Source organism: Antrostomus carolinensis, unplaced genomic scaffold (assembly GCF_000700745.2).
Source record: "Antrostomus carolinensis isolate BGI_N321 unplaced genomic scaffold, ASM70074v2 scaffold29724, whole genome shotgun sequence".
Lineage (NCBI taxonomy): Eukaryota > Metazoa > Chordata > Aves > Caprimulgiformes > Caprimulgidae > Antrostomus > Antrostomus carolinensis.
Window position 1 is genome coordinate 271 of NW_010313295.1, and position 8581 is coordinate 8851.

At 47.2% G+C, this 8581-nt stretch overlaps 1 protein-coding gene across 1 annotated transcript; it reads left to right on the plus strand.

The window, feature by feature from the left end:
* Nucleotides 1–324: 324 nt before the first annotated feature.
* On the plus strand, nucleotides 325–8184 carry P4HB (prolyl 4-hydroxylase subunit beta; the record flags this gene model as incomplete). Its single annotated transcript, XM_010167323.1, has 9 exons — nucleotides 325–458; nucleotides 671–808; nucleotides 3640–3744; nucleotides 4029–4154; nucleotides 4580–4780; nucleotides 5445–5565; nucleotides 5787–5968; nucleotides 6399–6485; nucleotides 7119–8184. Coding segments are annotated over 9 exons (1181 nt in total), but the record flags the coding sequence as incomplete, so codon positions are not given.
* Nucleotides 8185–8581: the final 397 nt, after the last annotated feature.

The following is an 8581-nucleotide window of genomic DNA, read 5'->3' on the forward strand; positions in this document are numbered from 1 at the left end:
TGATTCTGAAGGGAAGAGGTGATACATTTGTGTGGAAAACGTCAGCATCTCGGAGAGCTGCTGTATCGGGGGGTGAAGTATAAGAACGTGCTTGGGCTGGAGGCAAGAGAAGAACGTATTCCTGGGAGCCCCTTGTACCTTGACTTAACAGTTAGGGATTATCTTAATTATGCTGGTAGTGAAAGGAGAAGAGTTGCGTAAGCATCTCAGTTCTTCCTGAGCAGCTCTGGGCCAGTTGCTGAACAGCCTGCCTCAAAGCTGTGGGGTTTTGTGCTCTTGAACTTTGCTGAGGGGTGAGTAAGTTGTCTTGCTGTCCTGGTGTAGCTGGCAGAGAAGCAGATGACATTGTCAACTGGCTGAAGAAACGCACGGGCCCGGCTGCCACCACCCTGACGGACGCTGCGGCAGCAGAGACCCTGGTGGACTCCAGTGAAGTGGTTGTGATCGGCTTCTTCAAGGTAGAGCTGGTGCTTCTATTTGAGCACCTCTCCAGTGTGTTGAGGGCCTTCCCTGCCCCACGGGGAGCTGACAGCTGGGGAGGGCTCTCCGAGTTGTGAAACACTCACTGTCCTGCCTTACTCGATCTTCCAGTTCTCTGGCCGGTGAGCCCTGGGATGTTTGTGCTTCAGTTTGCTGTGTCCCCTGTGAGACACCTCTCTTTATTCTGCAGGATTTGGCATCAGAGGCTGCAAAGGAGTTTTTGTTGGCAGCAGAAGCTGTGGATGACATCCCCTTTGGAATTTCCTCCAGTGCTGATGTCTTCACCAAGTACCAGCTTAACAAAGATGGTGTGGTCCTCTTCAAGAAGGTACTGGCTGGTGCAAAGCATAAGAGCTGCACTTATCTGCCTGTTCTTACCTTTCCTCTAGTCAGGTTCAGGTGAGGGCAGCCCTGTATGAAACAGCAAAAGATCCTGTGCTGTCACTGTCACCTGGCTGTTCCCCGGCCTCAGAGCCTGCAGCCCTTTGCGGGGTGGCACAGCCTCGGGTCCCTGTGCAGGGCACAGCTGGCAGCAGAGGGGCCTGCAGCTGGCAGCCTCGTTGGTCTCCCAGAGCTGCTGGGCTGTGTCCAGGCTGTTCCCTCCCTCACCTCCCCATTTCTCTGATATCTGGCTGCTGGGCAGGAGTGGTCAGCACAATCTTGAAAATGTTTGTGGCTGCACCTAGGAGGCCTCCCGTGCCCCTCCCTGAACTTTAATGGTGTTAAATGGAACAGCAGCCAAGTTCCTGATGGATTGCCACCATGATCTGTGTTTGACTGTGGCTCAGCATTGACCTCTGCAGTCAGTTGACAGCGGTGTCCAGGGGTTGTTCTGTCTCATGCTGCTGGAGGTTCCGCAGTGCAGCGGTTCCAGCAAAGCTCCCAAGAGGATCTGCAGTTCCAGCTGCCTCGACTGGGGCAGTTGGATTATGTGCAGAGGGATGCTGTCCATCTACAGAATCAAATACACTTATTGATGCCTTTTACTATTACAGTCCAAATCACTGATGAAATTCCAGGTTTCAGAAGACAATAGAGGTTCCTTAGAGTTGGTGGTACTGCACCATGGGTGCAGTGAGGCAGGACAGAAAGCTGCTTTGGGTTCAGACTTAGTAAATCTGTAATCAGCCCTTGGTGTGACCAGTTTGACCTGAGATATTCTAAAGAATTGAATTAATTCTTACTTAATTCATTTTTTAGCAAAAATAGCATATTTTGTTCCACTACATCTCGGAAATTGCAGTTATTTTGATGGTGATAGGAGCTTGTAGACTCACATTCTCAGTCAGAGGTCCCTCAGATCAGTATGGCTGAGGGTGCAAGGAAATTGTCTGGCTAATGAGTTTGGAAGTGCTTGGCTTCTGCAGTGAGAGAAGTTGGGGTGAGCAAGGGGAGCAGTATTTTGTTCCTGGATAACTTACTCCCTGTACCTGGTGCTTCTCACGTGTCTAGCTTTCTGTGTGTGCTCTCTGTAGCTAATGCTAGGCTGAAATGGCTGTCTGCAGGGGTTTTCTCAGCTGTTGTTTGTGTCCTCTGGCAAATGCTCAAGTCCAAACAGAAATGTTCCTCTAAAACTGGCCATCTCTCTGGGGCTATGAGGAGCCCCAGTGCTGGGGTCTGAGCAGGACAACATCTGCAGCTGCTTTGGAGTGGGTAGGTTGCAGCTACGGCTTGAGCACTGAGAAGTTATTACCTGGGGTTTGTTTGGTTACCTGTACATTGTCTCATGTTTAGCTCTCTGTAGAATAGACTTGTGTAGATTTGATCTGATGTGCTGTCCTCTAACCCTTAAGTCCTATGAGCTCTGTTACGGTTTTCTCTGCTTCTGGAGAACTGGGGCAATGGCAGGACCAGTCTTTAAAGGAATTTTCAAGCTATTTTCCATAAGTGTAGTCAACTTGGGTATGTCTGGAGTGAAAAGCTGCTGTCAAGTGTGCTAGGAGTGGGGGGAACCTTGATCTGAAGGGCTTTTCATAAGCCCCTGGAGGGCTGGGATGCTGCAGAAGTGCTCTCCTCTGTGTGAAAGGAGGAAGGTGAGATGCCTTCCAGCTTGTGCATGCTGCCTCCTTGTTCCTGTTTCAGTGTGATGTCATGGTAGTGCCATGAGAGCTCTCAAATACATCCACCCCAAACCAGGGTGAGAATTAGCACCAACAGTAACCAAATACCAGGGCGTAAGAACTAGACGGTTTATTTTGCCAGCAGCTCTGGTTTTGGAGTTTGGTTCAGCTTCCTGCAGTTAGTTGGGTCTAAACTGAGAGGGTTTGTCTAGTTATTGTCATCTCACTGTGTGTGAATTGTCCAGACTTGCAAAGACCCTCGAACAGCTGTTCTAAGGTGATACTTGGTGCTCTTTAAAGTACTTGCAGAGTTAATTTCCAATGTTCGGTGTTTTGCTCAGCTTTTCAGCTGAGACTGGTGTGCTTCCTCTAACAGAAGGTTATCTGAGTCCACTCTCTTGCTTCTGCCAGTAACTTGAGCATTGCCCTGCCATGGGACTGCTGTTATCCCACACATCCTTGATGGTCCTCTACAGCTGTTCCCTTTCCAGGCTGCCAGGGAGAGTTCCCAGAATCCTAGTCAGGGATACAGGTGATGTCCTGGTATAAAAGGGGATCTGGCACCTCTAGTGCAATGTTGTGTGTTAACACGTGCTGTTGTCTGTAACAACAGACTGAAACAACTCCCCAGAGCTGAGTAAATTACTGTTTCCTTGCAGTGCACAGTGGGCTTTGCTGTTGGACTTCTCTCGTAGCTCTGGTTGTGCCTCTGCTCTGATATTGGGAGTTCCTGCAGAGCAGAAAGCTGCCTGTGCTCTGGTATCTTCTCACAGGTCTGTCTAATGCCTTCTACAGAGCTGTAAGGCAGCTGATAAAAGTCCTTCTTGGTGACCTGTTTCACAGGTTCTTGTGCAGAACAATGCCAAGATCCGTGTTAACTGTCTTGTTGCTGCTCTCCTTCTGCTGCAAGGGGGTGAGTGAAGGCTTTGCTTGCCAGGATGATGAAAACCTTGATCCAGATTTTATGTCACCAGAGATGGAAGTCTGTTCTGAACAAGTGCAGCTGAGATCCATTGGTGCAGTGACTCTGGTGTGAATTTCTTGGAACAGATCTGTATGGAATATGGAAGTGTTCTAATGCAAGAACATCTCTTTGCAGTTTGATGAAGGCCGCAACAACTTTGAAGGGGATCTCACAAAAGATAATTTACTGAACTTCATCAAGTCTAATGCATTGCCTCTGGTCATAGAGTTCACTGAGCAGGTAGGTCTTCAGAGGCTTGGTAAGGCCTCATCCCATAGCTCTTGTGTGGATCTAACAAAGCTTACACTGTAGGTTGTGTGGTTGTGTTTTATCTTGGGGCTGACACTAGTTTGGAGTTGTGGGGAGGTGTGAAGAGCACAAGGGAAAGGAGGCATAAGCCTGCTGTTCAAAGCAGTCCTGTAGTATTGGAAGCTCCTGTGGTCTAGTCAGAGCACCAGAGCCAGGCTGGTCTTGACACGGATTTTCCTGTCTTCCAAAAATAACATTTATTTCCTATTCCTCAGACCGCTCCTAAAATCTTTGGAGGAGAGATCAAGACACATATTCTGCTGTTTCTGCCAAAAAGCGTGTCTGACTATCAAGGGAAACTGGACAACTTCAAGAGTGCAGCTGAAAACTTCAAAGGGAAGGTGAGGTGGATTTCTTGGATTGTTGGAATGAAGTGGCCACCTCCTGCAGAGAAGTGTAGCACTGTCTGTCTATATCAGCATCGCAGCTGTGGAGGAGGACTTGCAGCTAGCTCTCTCTCTACCTGTGTCTCTTGATAATAGGTGACTGAGTCACTTACTGGCTTGCACAGCTGTTGAAGGAATAGCAGTTAACTCCTGACTTTCCTTCTTGGGGATGTAAATCTGACTCTGCCTTAATCAACATCAGTGCCAGGTCTGTGTGCATGCTGCTGGAATGGTTGTGGCTCTGGCATTTGTGCCCTCAGTGGGCTTGGAGGAGGAACAAGGGCCAGTTCAGCTACTGCCTGTGCAAGTGTGTGTGTAAAGTGTCAGTAGCCAAGAGGTACTCATCTTCACTGTGCTGCCTTTGACTTTTTCCTCCAAAGATCCTGTTCATCTTCATAGACAGTGACCACAGTGACAACCAGAGAATTTTGGAGTTTTTTGGTCTAAAGAAAGAAGAATGTCCAGCTGTACGTCTGATCACGCTGGAGGAAGAAATGACCAAATACAAACCTGAATCAGATGATCTCACAGCAGACAAGATCAAAGAGTTCTGTAATAAGTTCCTGGAGGGCAAGATCAAGGTAATGAAGATAAAAGCTGCTGGTGCTAAACCTATTGGCTAAGCAAGCATAAAAAAATGCTCCATCTGAGGAGCTGTGTGAGTCATGTGGAGAAAATCCTTCCAACTAAGGTAGAGAATATCTAGTGGGCTTTGTGCTGAGAAACAAAAGGCAAAACTGTTGGGGCATGAAGGCTGAGGAAAGCAAGCCATGTCCTGGCACCTGAGTGCAGCTAGAGCCTGCTCTTCCTGCTGCTTCTGCTGCCTGTGCTGTTCATCCAGTTGCTGTTACTGCCAACAATCTGTGAAAGGTGTGAACTTGGGTGGTGCAGTTTAAAGAGCTTTTGGCTCTGATCTGCTGGGGGTAGCCCGTTGCAACTTTAGTAGTGACTGTTTAAAGTCAGTCCTGTGGGAATGGTACTGTCAGTGATTATTGTTTCCTTCCTGCAGAGCTCGAATGCAGTTCTCTCTGCACAAGAGCACTTGTTTTTCCTGCTTGTTCGGAGTGGGAAGGAGACTTTCTGTAAGCAGAAGAGGAAGTGACTGACTCATCTGATTGCTCACAGCCTATGACTGAGGCACTGAGCGGGGTGGTTAAATTTGGGTTTTCCAGGATATGTGATTGCACGTACATTCCAAGCAGCTGTGTAGCAAACCATGTCTCTGAATTTCACTTCTTATTACAGCCCCACCTGATGAGTCAAGATCTTCCTGAAGACTGGGACAAGCAGCCTGTCAAAGTTCTAGTTGGGAAGAACTTTGAAGAAGTTGCTTTTGATGAGAATAAGAATGTCTTTGTAGAGTTTTGTAAGTATCTTTCACCAGCTGATTCCAGATAACTGGCATGAAAGGAGTGCCAAAACACTGCATGACCAGGATTAGGGAGGAAGCATCTTACAGAATCTAAGCCACCAAAGGGGTGTCTCAGTTGAAAAGATGTGTGAGAACTGTCTAGTGTGGGGGCTCAGAGGGAGCAGTGGTGTAATGTGTTGGGTTGTTGGTGCTAGCTGTGTTTTTGTAACTCACAGATGCTCCCTGGTGCGGTCACTGTAAGCAGCTGGCTCCTATCTGGGACAAACTGGGAGAGACCTACAGGGACCATGAGAACATTGTCATTGCCAAGATGGATTCGACAGCCAATGAAGTAGAGGCGGTGAAGATCCACAGCTTCCCCACCCTCAAGTTCTTCCCTGCAGGCTCTGGCAGAAACGTAAGAAGGCAGCTGACCTTGACACAGCCCACACAACAAGGGAGCACTGGACATGCTTTGCCTGCTGTGTTCTGTTTTGAACAAGGGCTTTGGGAGGGCTCTCCATTCTGTAGGGATGGAACACGTCAAGTCTCCAGAACATCCGAGACCCTTTGGATGGGGAGGGCTGTAGGAAAGAGCTTGTGGGAATGGGGAAAAGAGGGAGCATAGCAGAGGACAGTGTGCTCATCTGCAGGCTATTCTTTCCTCGCAGTGATCTCTGAAGTCTAGTGGCTGAGCTGTTTTCCTTCGTCTCATATGGGTGAAGGTGAATTTTTAAATTCCCTTTTGCTTGGCATGTTAACTGTTGCTCAGAAAGAGAATTCTCCTCTGCAGGGGTGTGGTTCTGTAGGTGCCTATAACCATTATCTTGATGTTTTTTCCTGTGTAGGTAATTGACTATAATGGGGAGAGGACACTAGAAGGCTTCAAAAAGTTCTTGGAGAGTGGAGGTCAGGATGGAGCAGCAGCTGATGATGTGAGTAATAACACTGCTCTGGGCCTCTGGAATACAGAGTGTGGGTCAGATCTGGTGCTGTGCTTGACCCCTCAGTCCTAAATAAGATCTTGGGTTCTTATGTGTCAAGAAGGGATATTGTTGGTGAATGAAAGTACCAACGTCATAAAAACGTGACCTGTTCAGTTGCAGCCTGGCTGGCCGTTGGCTTCTCCTTTTACTGAGAACACTTCATTTGGCTGTGAAATAAATGTTCTTGTGACACAAATGGAAACTGTTGATCTTGCATCCTCTTAAGTTTGCGTGAGCCATCTCTAGTTGTGCGAACTGCTGGAGTACTTAGAGGGCTTGTTCTTTATTGAGAACTCCTGCTCAGCACCTGGAACTTGAGCAGTAGGATGAACAGTCCATGCGCATGTATCTAGTTGGAAGCTCCTCACCTGCCAGAGTGGAGGGTGTTACAGGTGCAGGTACCAGCTTCCAGGGGTTTCTAAACCTTAATGTCCCAAATTCAGAGCTCTTGGTAGAAGTCTGTGGATGCTTTGTTAGTGTGGCAGCAGAGAACAGTGAACAGGTTAGAGATGCTGTTCTGTGCTTGGCTTTGGATCTGCCTAATGTGCCAGAAACCAGTAGCTGTCCTTGTAACCAAAACAGGATCTGGAGGACCTGGAGACGGATGAAGAAACAGACCTTGAAGAAGGTGATGATGATGAGCAGAAAATCCAAAAGGACGAATTGTAAAGAGAAGACTGATCTACATCACCCAAAAAAATCAGACACTAAATTGGCTGCTGTTATGCAGCCTAGTGAGTCAGACACCCATTAAGATTTAAAGCAGAAGGTGAATGACTGGAAATCCAGGGATTTGGCTTTTAAAGTAACACTTCACCCTCACATGTCTGTACACTTTTTGACTGTCTTTTCTTTCTTTTCGCTTTTGAGAAGGGATCTGTCACTAGGTAGCCAGCCCAGACAGCTGGGCTAATTTTTTTTTATTGTGATGTACTTTTTTTGTACACAGCTTTTGTTTGAAGTATTCTCTTCTTCTGGGTAGAAGCAGATTGTGAAGTGGTAGCATGAGTTCAATGGCCCAACTTTCTGGAGACTTGCCACTAACATCTTCCAAGAAAGCTTTTTTCCTTTTTTTTTTCTTTTCTTTTAAGACTAAAGCCCATAGTTGATTTCTGTACCTGGCAGGGTCCTTAATGGTCTCAGCTTTTCTTCCCTGTGGGGAAAGAGGCAGTAGGCTGATGGCATCATCCTGGTGAAAGGTGTCTGTGAAGGTGCTTCTCTTCACGCTGGCCAGATATTTCATTTCCCCTCTGCTTTAAGTCACTTGGAGATGACTATACCAAACACCTGGAAGGGTGGAATACTGTGTGCACTGGCTGTGGCAGGCTCTGAGGGTGGAGGTGATCACTGGCTTACCAGCTTAGATGAGACCTAGCTGTGTTGCCATCCTCTTGATCAAATGCAAGACTGTTTTGCAATCACTTTCCATGCATTATTTTGAATGGGTTGACCAAACAGGTGGGTGGTGTGGGAGGGCCTGAAAAAAAATAGATCAAACAGGACATTTGCAATTACTGGGTTTTGGGGAGGAACTTGAACAGGGGAGTGCCTCAAAAGCCTGAGCTGCATCAGGCTTGTTCTTAGCATTCCGCTACAATAACATTGGAACTGAATTTGTTGGCCAAATAAAGTTGAAATTTTAATACTATTATGTCTTTGTCTTTATCAGAATATAGAATGAATATATTTGAACCTGACCTGAGAGAGGATCAGAGTTCTAGGGTGATTCTCAAGGGACTCTGCCAAAGTGCTGTGTTTGTCAGCTTTCTCATTCTCAAACTTTCACTGAATGACACGCTTCTGAGAGAAACTACGTTTGCAGGTGGCTTTCGGGACCTTAACCTGAAGAAACCAGTCTTGCATAATCTATAAAGGAAAAAAAAAAAGTTGACCATGTCATATCCAGGTTAAATCAGCTTGTGCAGGCAACTAACAGCTCTATTAGCAGTGAGGGGACATTGGCTGGGGAGCTGAGAATAAGCAGCTCTGGTTGCCAGCTGGCTGGAGGTGAGAGGACCTCATTGCTCTGGAGCAGTTAACCAAGG